This window comes from Rattus rattus, chromosome 2 (assembly GCF_011064425.1).
Source record: "Rattus rattus isolate New Zealand chromosome 2, Rrattus_CSIRO_v1, whole genome shotgun sequence".
NCBI lineage: Eukaryota > Metazoa > Chordata > Mammalia > Rodentia > Muridae > Rattus > Rattus rattus.
The window spans coordinates 165,157,811-165,170,984 of record NC_046155.1 but is presented as its reverse complement, the minus strand read 5'-3'; the positions used below and the strand labels follow the sequence as shown (position 1 = coordinate 165,170,984).

At 49.3% G+C, this 13,174-nt stretch overlaps 1 protein-coding gene across 1 annotated transcript; it reads right to left on the bottom strand.

Moving 5' to 3' along the window:
- Positions 1-7,123: 7,123 nt before the first annotated feature.
- Positions 7,124-9,076, bottom strand: Ffar3 (free fatty acid receptor 3). Its single transcript, XM_032896155.1, has 2 exons — positions 8,910-9,076; positions 7,124-8,681 (listed from the first exon to the last, which is right to left on the bottom strand). The coding sequence occupies exon 2, from the start codon at positions 8,668-8,670 to the stop codon at positions 7,711-7,713; it is 960 nt and encodes a 319-aa protein (XP_032752046.1). The 5' UTR covers positions 8,671-8,681; positions 8,910-9,076; the 3' UTR covers positions 7,124-7,710.
- Between the last annotated feature and the right edge of the window lie 4,098 nt (positions 9,077-13,174).

Sequence of the window (13,174 nt, the reverse complement as noted above, 5' to 3'; positions counted from 1 at the left end):
AGAGGACCTGGACCAATTCCCAGTACCCACATGGCGGCTCACAATCGACTACAACTCTAGTTCCAGGGGATCCGACGCTCTCTTCTCGCCTCCCTGGGCACCTGGAGTGCAAGTGAGGTGCAAGGGGTGCATACACATGCATGCAGGCAAAACCGTACATATAAAATAATTTTTATTTTATAGAAAGAAAAAGAAAGGAAAGGAAAGAAAATCTGGTACGTACCTATAACCCTATCCATCACTCAAGGTGCTGGAGTATCATTGTGATTTTGAGACTAGCCCGGGCTACACAGTCAAAACACGGACAGACACGCACGCACACGCAGGACTTTTGTTCTCCATTTCTGTGAGTAAGGGACACGGTCCTCAGAGAAGCTCTGCAGGTGAGCAGAGACTTTGACCTGAGACCAGAGCCTGGTAAGAACACTTTTGAAAAAGTGAGCAGGTCCTTTGCCCCACTTAACAGTGGGAACATGTTCTGAGAAACCGAGCTAGTGGACACCACAGAGTGACTCACATAAGCTCCAATGTCTAGGTCAGCCCCTCCATGGGGCTTTTTGAGGCAATAAAGGCATAACTACTGTTTGATGCTGCAAGCCTACGATTCCAGCACTTGGGAAGTGGGATAGGGTGGGGGGAATCTTGATGAGTTTGGCACCGGCCCAGGGTACATAGCAAGATTCTGGTTCAAAATAAGGGGACCGTGGGGTGGCTGTCAGCAGGTGAAGGTGCTTGCTGCAGGGTGTGGTCCCTTGGGTTCAACCCCAGGGACCCACATGGTCAGGAAGAGAGCTCATTCCCTCCACATATGCACCCACACACGCTCCTCCCAAACAAGCAGATACACTGTCAATCATCACAATAAAACAATGCTGGCATCTGTACGACGCAAAGGGTGGGGTAAGGAGCGGTATTGTGGGAAGTTTTGTTCCTGGGTGTGGTCAGCTGGAGCCTGTGACCCCCAGCCCTTAGAAAGTGAAGAAGGAAATCAGTCAGGAGTCCAAAGTCATTCTCTGCCTCATGCTGAGTTTGAAGCCAGCGTGCACGACACACAAGACCTGGGTTCAAAAGCAAAACAAGACAGAAAATTTTAACTTTAGTTTTGAGATATTTATCTATTGGCTCATTTGAGTGAGGCTTGGAGTCCGTGTGTGGAGATCAAAGGATGACTTAGGAGAGTTAGCTCTTTCCTTCCATGTGGGTTCTGGGAATCAAATTCAGATCTTCAGGCAGGAGATACCAGATGTCAACACCTGGCTTGCATGTGCATCTGTGTATGGGCACACACAAACAAGCGCGCGCGCGCGCGCGCGCACGCACACACACACACACACACACACACACACACACACACACACACACACACACAACCTTACCGAGGCAAGAATATTCATTCACCCTAAGCTTACAGCTTTGACTCGGGACTTGCCATTCCAGCTCTATCAAGTTACAGGATTTCTCCATTGCTCTGTAATGTCCCAGGGGCATCTCCCCTGTCTCTATTCTATTTCCATTTTAGCTATTCCAAGCCCATGACAACCACTGATCTGCTTCCTGTCAAGGGGTACCCCATAAAAGCAAAGGATAGTTGAAACCAGATATGTGGAGTCCTCCTTGGAGGTCAAGAGCAAACAGAGCAGCAAAAAGATGCTGCAGGAAGGAAGGTCTTCTGCAGGGCAGTGGGTGGGGACAGCAGTGCTCTGGTTAACTTTCTAAGGATACGCTGATATGTTATGCAGTGACATGATGTGACAGCATGGTGCAGAGGACCCATGCACAGGCATTGCCTCCTGAGGTACCGGCCATTCGATGGGTCTTGTATAAAATAAAGTTTATTTGGGGCATTAGAAGGGGGCTGAGAAAGGAGGAGAGGCAGAGAAAAAGAGGGAACAGAGAAGGACAGAGAAGAGAAAGAAAGAAGGGAAGAGGCCAGCTGGGAACATGTAGAGAGAGAAGAGGGGGACAGAGAGGCAGAGAGGGAGAAAGAGAGAGAGGGAGAGAGAGAGGCAGAGAGAGGGAGAGGGAGAGAGAGGGAAAACAAGCAAACAGTCTTTTTATAGCAAGCCAGGCGGGCTCCTACCTGGCTGTTGCTAGGTAACTCTTGGGTGGTGCCTAGAAGAAATGCTAATGTTCCTCCATTTTGGTTTAATTAAAAATTGAGAAACTAGGAAGAGGTGCCGGTAAGCAGGAGTAAGGTCACCATGATCTTTACCTCCTTCCTGCTGACTTTGGGGCAACAATTTTGTCTCTGAGAAACCTAAGGAAATGGGAATGGGGACGTTGGTCCAGACTCAGGAGGGTTGACTGTTTCATTGCTGTCCAGGGTCTGTGGGACCATCTGCTGGTAGGAGGGTGAAGGCCCAGTAGAAGCGTCTGTGGGAGTAGATTGGAGCTTCTGTGGGTTGCTTCTCTGGAGCTGTCCTGGATGTAGATTTTTTAGTCAACGCCTGGACTTGACAAGATGTTGAAACACATATATTTATCAGAGGCAGAAAATAAAGTTAGGTAGGTTTGGGGAAAAAAATCTTCGTTTTAGGTGTACATTTGGAATCCTTAGGTTTTGGTGGTTGGGGTAAGGGGAGTCCCAAAACCAGGGACCAGGGGAGGAATCCCACCCTCTGGAATAGGCAACAGGTAGGAACTTATTGGCTGGCATGTGTACTTATCTAGATGGGGCCTGTTTGGTCCATGAGAAGAGAGAGATCTGAGTGGGTTTCCTTATAAATATACAAAAGAGATAAATTTGTTAACAGCATGAACAGTCTTTAAGATGAGCTGAGGGAAGACCAAAACCTTTTGTGGAGCAGAAGGGATAGGAGGGGATTTCCTGCTCTGTCTAGAACACTGAATGAATACTAATTTAGCAAAAATGAAAAACATTTTTAAGTTTACGTTTAAAAGACAAATAAAGGAAACTTAAAAATTTGACCTTGTGAATATGCCAGTTGGTCGTATAGATTTAACATGAGAAACACCTTAAGTCTATAGTTAAAAAACAACCAAGGGAAACTTAAAATCTGAACGTGTGATTATGACAGTGGATCACATAGTGGAGTGTTTTATTAGAGTTAGGCTAATTTATCAGTACTCCATTGGGGTAGGATCTTGAGCCTTTGAAGTCTCAATATAAGAGTGTTATAGCAAGGGGAAGAAATATGAAGCACTTTATGCCTTAAGTCATTTATCATCATTTAAGTTCGTGTGTCCTTCAACCTCTATATCTTATGATTACCGATCTTAAAACACCTTTCTAGACCCTCACTGAGATCTTCACAACCGAAGCCTTTTATTTGATTATTGACCATGAGACACGGGGTTAATCACTGGGAAGCAGTCACTACAAACTGGGATATTTTTTTAGAGAAGTAAGTAGCAGGTGACATTTGCGGAAGGCTACTTGTGAAACTTGTCTACCTTTTTATCATGCAGCCCGTGAGAAAGGCAAACTTGTCTGCCATTTTGATATGAGATCTGGTAGTCTCCGGTAGTTTAACAAACTGACTAATGAACTAATATGGTAGAAGACTACCGTGGGGTAAGGATCTAGTTGTCTGTTTTCTAACTGTCAATGTAATCAGAAAGCTGGGAAGAATAAATTATAATCTAGATATTATATAATAATTAAAGTGACAGCATTGGTCTATAGTCTGCTCCCTAAATAGTTTTCCCCAGGTCCTTATGGTCTTCATCACAACTTGGGCAGAGGTAGTCTGGTCATCAGGCCCAGAAGATAAGAGGCCTTTCCCTGTGGAGGACGAACATGGGAGAATTGCCTCACCTTATCTTAGGCAATATGAGACATTTAATTCTCTAGGTATTGTCTGTTTGTTCACAGTTTAGGCCGAGCCCTGGCAGTAGGCAGAGCAATGGAGCAGTGTGTCTCAATGGTTATCTCACCCCAATCCAGATAGAGTCCTTTGTCGCTGTGCCCATATCTTCTGGCAGACCTTTGTGGGTCACTGTTAGGATGTGGGAGTCTCTGTCGTAGTAAGCCTAAACATTTAACATTCTATTCAGATCTCTGACAAGATTGAGAGTTAGTATCTGTTAAGTATAGCTGAGTTAGACAATTTGTGTCTGTTTTTAATTATTTGCTCTAGATTGTATCTAACAAAAAAAAAGGTTACATTGAAACTTAACAGTAGCAAAAATAAGACTAAACATATCTTTAAGGCAGCGGTCTTCGGTTTTTTTAATGTTGTAAATCTTTAAAGTAATACTAAAATTACTATTTACTGAGTCAGGATAGAAACTGCATGAAAAGCTTGTCTTAACTGAAAAGTATCTTGGGATAACTTTTTTTTTTTTTAAAGTCAGGCTTCTTCTCAAGTAAGGCGGTGGAGCAGTGACTGCCCATAATAAAGATGGTGGACAGTCATGTGACTGCTTTCAACTAAGATGGCGCTGAAACTGTAGCTCCACTTCTCTTCCCCTACCCTTACCAAAGGTGGCAGGGGTCACATGTTCTATGAATGGAATGTTCTTAGAATGGAATGGCTCTTTTAAAAAAAAAATTTATTTAATACACCGTCACTGTCTTCAGACACACCAGAAGAAGGCATCAGATCCCATTGCAGATGGCTGTGAACCACCATGTGGGTGCTGGGAATTGAACTCAGGACCTCTGGAAGAAGGTTTAGTTAGTGCTCTAAACCACTGAGCCATCTCACCAGGCCCCAGGAATGGCTTTTGTTTACAGAAGTGTGGTGATATAAGAGACAAATTGTTAGACATATAAAGAGACAAACATTTTTCTCCCTGGCGGGCAGGACATTTTGTGCCTTTGAGGAGATCTCTCCCTGCAACTGCAGTAGCCCCTGCTGCCATGCTGTGCCAGGCCGAGCCTCCAGGCAGGACTGAAGCCAGCACACAGCAGCGGCTCCGGCTAGGCATCTAGTAACTGTCCAGCCCTTTTCCTGCCACAGCTGGCTTAGCGATGGTGTGGACCAGAATGGGAAGAAATCAGAGATAAAAATTTCCCAGGAAGTAGAAGTTTAAGACTGCCCCTTAGAGTAACCGTTTGGCAGCAGCGGTGTGGCAGAGAGAGTGAAGTTCGAAACAAAATCTGGAGAGTGTTTTCAGAGTGGCAGGGGCAGGGAGTGAGAGAGAGAGCAAGTCCACTGGATCAAGGAGAGGACCTGAGTCGGGGGTCAGGAGGAATAAAGAGGTTTGGCGTGAACGTAGGGAAAAGCCTGTGCATAGAAAACCTTCCATTTTCTGGAGCACTGGCAAGAGTTATAAAAGCGTCTTCAAAAAGGCTGTTAACTGGCCATTCACAGCTACCATCTAGTGGGTATTGGGGCCAAATTTAGTGTGTGAATTTGGAAGCCTTAAGTCTAGAAAGCATCCCATAGGCAGTCTGAAGGTAATGGGAAGAGGAGAGACCCACGCAGTCAGAATAAAATTATTATTTCTATCACTAGGGGCTGAGGGCTGGGGTCCAAGAGAGACCAGATCACTCAGTCCTGGGATTTTTGAGCAAAAGGGGAAGAACCCTGACCCAAGGAGAGAGAACTCTTACCCAAGGTAAGAGGTCCTCAGGCAGGGGATTACGGAGAAGGGTCAGCCGTGAAGACTGTGAATACCTTTGTCCCTGGGGACACCAGAGGGTGACTGGGAGCTCAACAACCCTCTCTAGGGACTATTTACACTGACCAGCGGGGTAGATTACCAAAGCGCTGATGTTTGGATGGGGAGATTTAGCAATCCAATGACCAGAAACTCCATGGGACAGTGAGACCGTGAACCTTCAAGTTTACAAATCCCGGTCTTGGGACCATTAATGTGTTTTGTGAAACACGGTATGATGCAGCAGGAGGCGGTGTCTTATCGGATGCTAAGGCATCCCCCCCCCAGTACCAGACATATAACTGGTCTACTATAAAATGGAGTTTATTTGGGGAGTGAGAAGCGGGGGAGGGTTGAGAAGGGAGTAGAGGCAGAGAAAGAGAGGTGACAGAGGACAGAGAGAGGGGAGAAAGAAGAAGCCACTGGGAAAGAGAAAGGAGGGGGACCGGGAGGGACGGGGAGAGAGAAAGGCTAGAGAAAGACAGAGGGAGGCCAGACAGTCCTTTTATGTCAAGCCAGCCTTGGACCTGGCCATCGTTAGGCAACTGCTGGGTGGAGCCTAGAAGAAATGCTAACACAAGCAAGACTTACTTATTTTGCCACACTGAGAATCAAATAGAGGGTCTCGTACTTGCTAGGCCAGGGATCCAGGGCGGGGCTCTATTCCTAGCCCTTATTTCATTGGGACACTGGGTCTTACTCTGTAGCCCACGCTATCCTTGAACTCAGGATCCTGACAGGTGTCTACCTCCATTCTCTGCCTGGGTTTATTTTGGTAATGACTCTCAGGGAGACCTCTCAGGCAGAAGTTCTCAACCTGTGGGTGAAGACCCCTTGTTTTCACAGGAGTCGCCTAACCATGGGAGCCGCCTAACCACGGGCAAACACAGATACTTACATTTTGATTCATAACAGCAGCAACTTAATAGTTATGGAGTCGCAACACAATAATGTTATGGTTGGGGGTCATCCCGGCAGGAGGAAGTGTGTTAAAGGGTCGCGGCATCGCAGCCAAGAGTTGTAAAGAAGACTGTGGGGACTCCAGACACCGGAAAGGCTGGAAGTGTCTGGGAGTGGAAGCCTCAAAGCCCTGCTCTCCTGGCCTTGGAAATCATCCATTAGGCGTTGGAGAGTACACGCGGGCCTCATGCCCTGGTGAGAATCCCTCTTGGCTGAGAAGCTGGGCTGAGGCATGAGTTCCCCACGGGCCCTTTCTCCAGGTCCCATTTAACCCTGAGGATCTTCCCTCCCACCTCCTTGCTTTCCAGGAGACAGCCTTGGCAGTTTGGAATAAACTTTCTCCTTTCTTCACCCACGGAGCAGCTGTTTTGGTTTCTACACTGAACCCCACATCGGTCACCAAATAAGCTACACCCCCAAACCCTAAATTTAAAAAAAAATTAAAGATAAAGCTCTCGTTTGTTTTACCCCTCCAGCCCCATCCTCTGCGGCCACCTGGGTTCCTTCCATTTGGTTCCTTCAGAGTCTGAGTGGTCCTTCCACCCACCACATACCCTACCCAGAAAAACCAAGGAGATAAGGAAACATTATTTTCTTTTGCCTAGGTACTGAATTTATTGGGATAATTTTTCTCATTGCTCGCCATTGTTCATTAAGTATCCCAGAAGATGTGAGCTTTCAGAAGAGTAGGGACTGTCTGGAAAACCCTCACAATGGCAGGTTGTTCCCCCACTCCTGGAATCCCACCTCCCGGATTCTAGGGAGCTAGGAGGAGTCAGTGGCTCGCACCCCTCCCCCGCCCCAAGTCCTCAGCTCAGCTCCAGCCCTGGGCAATCCCCTCCCTCCCTTTTCCACCCAGGGAGGCTCTGAAGCTGGCCAGCCAAGGCAGAGGCTTGGCCCTGTCTTCTAGCGAAGTCTCTCACCTCCACAACTTTTCAGAGTGGAATTCAGGGCTTATGAAAGGGTGGGAAGGGGTTCGACATGGAGAGTCTCGAATGCGAGCACACCCGCCCAGGGCAAGCTGAGTGACTGCAGTGTCTACAGTGCACTCTAGTCTGTCTGAGGTAGGGAACAACCTGCAGACGAAGGCGTGCCCACTCCTTCCTGACCCCGGAGAGCTCTCTGCTGGCCAAAGCGCTGAGCCAGTGTTTTCCACACCCCTCCTCCGGTCCACTCTTTTCTCTAGCTCGGACATTCCTTGGATGGCTCTTCTCCGTTCTTTACCTTCAGTTCCAAGCTGACTTCCTGAGTCCAAGGCACACAAGCTCTGATCAGCCTAGCCAGGAGCTGATGAAAGTCGGCTTGGAACTTGGAGGATGAAAAGTAGAAAACCAGAGGGTCAATACAAGAGTTGAGGGTGCTGAGGAGAAGCACGTAGCTCCGCCAGGTCGGACTCTCACCGCGCACGTAGCCCACCACGTGGGACATATTGTAGGGGCCGAAGCAGACAAAGAAGATGAGCAACGTGGCTACAAGAAGCCCCATCACCCTCTTACGCCTGCGCCGGCTGGCTCCCTGGCTCAGAATCCACACCAGGCGACTGTAGCAGTAACAGGTAATACACAGGGGCACCATGAAAAGGACCACGGCCATTTCCAGTCGCACGGGGAGGAGGATGGCCAGCTGGTCCTCCCGGAATTCCAGGTAGCAGGTTCCGTTGGTCCCCTGGCTGTAGGTTGCATTTCCCCAGTATTCAGTGACATAAACCACACTACAGTGAGCTGATGCCAAGAACCAACAGACGCCACTGACCAGACCAGCCTGGGCCAGCCGGGGCCGGGTTTTGTACCACAGTGGGTAGGCTACGCTCAGAAAACGTTCTATGCTCACGGTCATCAGGAAGAGGGAGGTGAGGTAGATGGTGGTGAAGAAAAGGAAGCCAGAAAGGGGGCAGAGGATGAAGGGCAGAGTCCATCTCATGCCACAGGCCGCCTCCACTATACGGAATGGCAGGAAGAGGAGCAGAAGCAGGTCCGAAATGGTCAGGTTTAGCAAAAGTAAGTCCACGGCCACCGGGCGGCGACGCAGCTTGTTCACGAAGACCACCAGGGCCATCACGTTGAGGGGTAGTCCCACGAGGAACACCAACAGATCCACTGAAAAGAAAAGCCAGTGGTTGCCGGGAAAGAAGCTTGTGTCCATGGTCACAGATGCTGGTGAGACAGAGAGGAACATGAGGATCGTGTTGGGAGTTGGGGAGTCTTTAGGTTCCCTCACAGGGAGACAAGATTATTGTCAACACTGCCTACATCCCACCACCATATCCCCACATACTCTCCCCTGCAGGTGGTCCTGCCTACCTGCCTGGTTTCCTGTCCCTCACCCAGTGCAGACATCACTGGGGCGCCACCTCCTTGTGTAACCCTCAGCCCCACACTCACCAGAGTGCTGGAGAGCTGGCACGCTGCCGCCCAGCACCCAGCTGGCTCCTACAGCACCAGGGCAGTGAGCTAGGCTGTCCAGCAGAAACGATGAAGACTTGACTGTGCCTATGACATCACTCGCTGCAGAACTGCACAAAAGCCGCTTTGAGCTAGTTATCAGGGCTGTGTCCATATGCAAAAAGAAAGGGCAAAATTCCAAGGATGTGCGCCTGTCTGCGAAGACAGTGAAGACAGTCTCGGGGTGGACCCTCCTTCATCCTGCTTCGCCTTTATCTCCCTCAGCGGGCTCTCCGTGTGTCTTTATCTCCCTCAGCGGCATCTGACGTGTGGCCAGCACTCGTCAGAGTGGAAAGTGGAGGGCTGGGCGCTGCAGCCAGCTCTGTTCCCTGAACTCTGCGATCTGGGAACGAATGAGTTCAACCCTGTGTCTCCTGCTCTATAGAACAGAGGTGCCAAGACAATTTCATCGACTGAAGCATTGCCCGTTGGCCTGGCAGGTAGTTCAGTGGAAAGAGCGCTCGGACTGGGCTGACAGCAGTCGGTAGAATACTTGCCTATTGTGCCTGAAGCCCTGAGTTCCAGCTCCAGCACGTAGACCAGGCATGGTGGTACGTACCTGGAATGCAGAAGTTAGGAGGAAGATCAGGAGTTCAGGGTCACCATCAGCTCCTGGCTACACACAGTTTCAGGCTATCCTGGGCTAAACGAAGCCCTGTCTCAAATACAAGAACGCGTGCTATGTACATAGTATAAAGCAGTGCAACCCCTCTTCCCATGGGGGTCCTTGTGGTGCAGGCAAGGATCTGGGATGACAGTGCTGACGGTGATGGTGGTGGTGTAGACCATGGCGACTGTAGTTATCTTTCCTGGGGTCATAGTCTGTCTACAACAGGCCCTCAGGGTACCACTGTTTTGTGTCCACTGTCCTTTTTGCTCATGACAGGGAAGTGACTCTTCAGGTCCCCTTCCTTCTTAGGCATCACGAGGTTGGGGTGGGGGTGGGGTACATGTTTCACATCTGGCTCTGCTTATCATCAAGGATAGCCCACCCCCCCACCCCTTGGAGCACAGACTTATGGAACAGAGCACAAAACCAGGTCGTGTACACGAGAATGGCTATCAGCACAACAACAGACAGAACCAAGTTCTGGCAAAGATGGGGAGACACCACAGTGTTTGTGGACGGCTGAGGGGAACGCCCCATGGGGTAGACCCTTTGAAAGTCAGTTTGGTGGTGTCTCTAAAAAAGTCAGACATACATTTACACAACACCGATAATTCCACCATGAATATTTATTAAAGAGACTTGAACACGTGCACATTCTGGCTGGCTCATGCATCAACTTCGTCCCAGCCTTAGTGACCTTGGCTCACAAGTGGAGATGAACCTTCTACAAGCAGCCGCATGGGGATAACAGCATGGTCAGGGGGAACTGCCCAAGCATACCACATGGATGAGCCCTAAAACTTATGGTAAGTGAAGCGAGCTGGGCACAACTGGCTCCGCCTCACGCGTTTTCATTTGCATGAGATGTGCAGAATAGGCAAATATTTTAAGACAGAGAGTAGATTAGTGATTGGGAGCCAAGGCTGGGAGGGGGAAGATGGAGAGACCCGGTGTAAGGAACGGAAGGGATCTTTCTGGGGCTGTGAAAATGGAGTACACACCTGCAAACTCTTCTTTAAAGACTGACTCGGGGGTGGGGATTTAACTCTGTGGTAGAGCGCTTGCCTAGCAAGCGCAAGGCCCTGGGTTCAGTCCCCAGCTCCGGAAAAAAAAAAAGACTAGCTCGTATACTTAGCGTGGGTGAATTTTCCCAGTGTTGTTAAAGGTGCTGCTGTAAGCCAGGCAGTTTTTATTGCTTCGAGGCTCACATTTAGTGAGAGACTAAATAATAAAGACAGAGATGCTAAAAGGAGGCTCCGTCTCCTGGGGGAGTTGGGTATCAAGAGATCTAGTTGGAGGTAGGGTGGCTCATCCCAGTGGAGGGAGCTGGAGTGAATCACTCTGCTCTCATGGGCCCGGGAAGGAAGTGGATTATTCCCTAAGTGGGAGGAAGCCCCTGTAACTGTGCCCCAGCAGGTGCCCTGGGGCATGGGACAGAGGTTTCTAGCCACTCTGTGACTGGCAGTGGTGCTGCACAGACTTTTGCTGAGATGCTGTGGTGTCCCCACTGCCCAGAAGCCAGGACTATGATTTATGGCTTTCACGGTGAATGAAAAATGAAATGAAAGACGGACTTGGCTACTCTAAAGTATAAAGAAGATTTTTTTTTTAAATTGTAGATATAAGGGAAAAAGCAGGCAGAGGAAGGAGAAAGTCTAGGCGGACGATGGCTGGCAGTCTAAACTGGACCATGAGAGGAGACAGCGGGAGGGGGAGCAAGAGAGGAGCCCCTGACAAAGACGTCCCTGTCGAGAAGCCAAGAGACTGGTGTAGCCAAATGGCTAAGTTACACAGGGATCAGGCTAGGGAAGCCCGGGCCTTGGGAGAGCCCGGGCCTTGGGAGAGCCCGGGCCTTGGGAGAGCCCGGGCCTTGGGAGGTTTAGGGTTGGGGGCAGGCTGAGAAGTGCTGGGAGGAGGACCCACAGGAGCTGAGGGATGCTTGGTGTATGAAACAGGTTCTTCAGCCACTGCTTCCTCTCTACATGTTTACTAAATAATCAACACGGAACGCCTCTGGCAGGAGATCAAAGTATTTATGCCTTCAGCAAATGTTTGCTGAGCTCCTACTCCATGCTGATTGCTGAACGCCTACTATGGTTGGTTTTTTGTTTTCTTTTTTTTTCCTCTCAGTGATATGGATCTACTGTTCAAAAACCCTACATTCAAGCGAATTTAGAGCCTCAAAGAGATCGTTTTTCTTTCTTTCTTTCTATTCTCTCTCTTTTTTTTTTTTTTTTTTTGAGACAGGCTCTCACTATGCACTTCCAGCTGTCCTGGAACTCACTAATTAGACCAGGCTGGCCTTGAACTCACAGTGATCTACTTGCCCACAGGGCTAATTCCCATGAAGCAGTTCGGGTGCTCTGCCCCCTCTGCTGTTGATCTTCATTAGAGGCTTCACTCTCATGAGAAGAACAAGCTTGATTCTGACACCTGGCCTCCTCAGAGATGCCCAAGTGTCTGTCTCCTTCATGGCCATTACCCCCCTGCCCTTCCTCTCATGGGCTGGGGTGTGCCTCTCCTCCTTCTCCAAATGATGGCCAATAGAGCTGACACCACTAGTTTTTCTAAATGTCCACTAAGCCGTAGGGGTCCTGTTTGGAAGGATCATATCCCACCTCACCTTTGCTATAGGGCATCAAGAAAGCTTGCTATAGGCCATCCCCAAAATGAAGGTGGTCATGACTGGAGCTACTTCTCGCTGTAATTTGGGGAAGGCATCCCTTGTCTGGGAGTACTGCCTTGCACCCCAGAAGAGTTAGCTGAAGGGGTGTGCGCTGTCTGCTCAAATCAGAAAAGAAGCTCCCTGGGCAAGCAAACAGGAGACAGAGTGGCCTTGGTGATGGCTCCCTCTGCTGGGCACTGAGTCTGGTTTACAACCTGCCCATCAGAACCCCAGGCACCTGGCTGAAACCAACAGGTTGTGTGAGTTCGGGAACTGTGCCCTGTGCCAACACTCTCGGCTTCTCTAGATGCTGAGGCAGGGGAATCGCTTGAGCCCAGGAGTTCAAGACCACACCTAAACTCTGTCTGCTAAAACAAAGTGTGTGTGTGTGTGTGTGTGTGTGTGTGTGTGTGTGTGTGTGTGAATAAAGATCAGCCAATGAGTGCTTGCCTAGCAGGTTGAAGCCTCTGTATTCCTCCAGTAAAGGCACACACACACACACACACACACACACACACACACACACACACACACACACACACACACACGAGAGGAGGAGGAGTGCTAAGCAGAAGGGTTGCATGATGATGAAATGAGACAACCCAAAGGATGAGACACTCCAAGTGGTACCTGCAACCAACCACCTACTCCACAGTTGGCAGCTGCCTCTGACAGAGCTCAGGCCCACAAAACCCCTGGGCAAGCTTTCCAGCCAGCTTTCTGCGCTCCGCTCCAGTGCTGCCCTCTAGTGGTTGAGCACAGTATGGCAGGGCCATGATGCTGCCTCTTTTCTTCAGACAAGAGAATGCTCCTCCGTCAGAAAATATACCAGGTGAACACTCCAAAACTGGGTCATGATGGTGGTATTCCTCCTGATCTGGAACGAGCTTCTCCTCACCCTCTGGAGAGGGCTGCGCACAGCCTACGGCA

Bases quoted from the DNA above. Each gene is read 5' to 3' on its own strand.
- Ffar3 (XM_032896155.1), bottom strand. From the start codon at position 8,670: ATGGACACAAGCTTCTTTCCCGGCAACCACTGGCTTTTCTTTTCAGTG.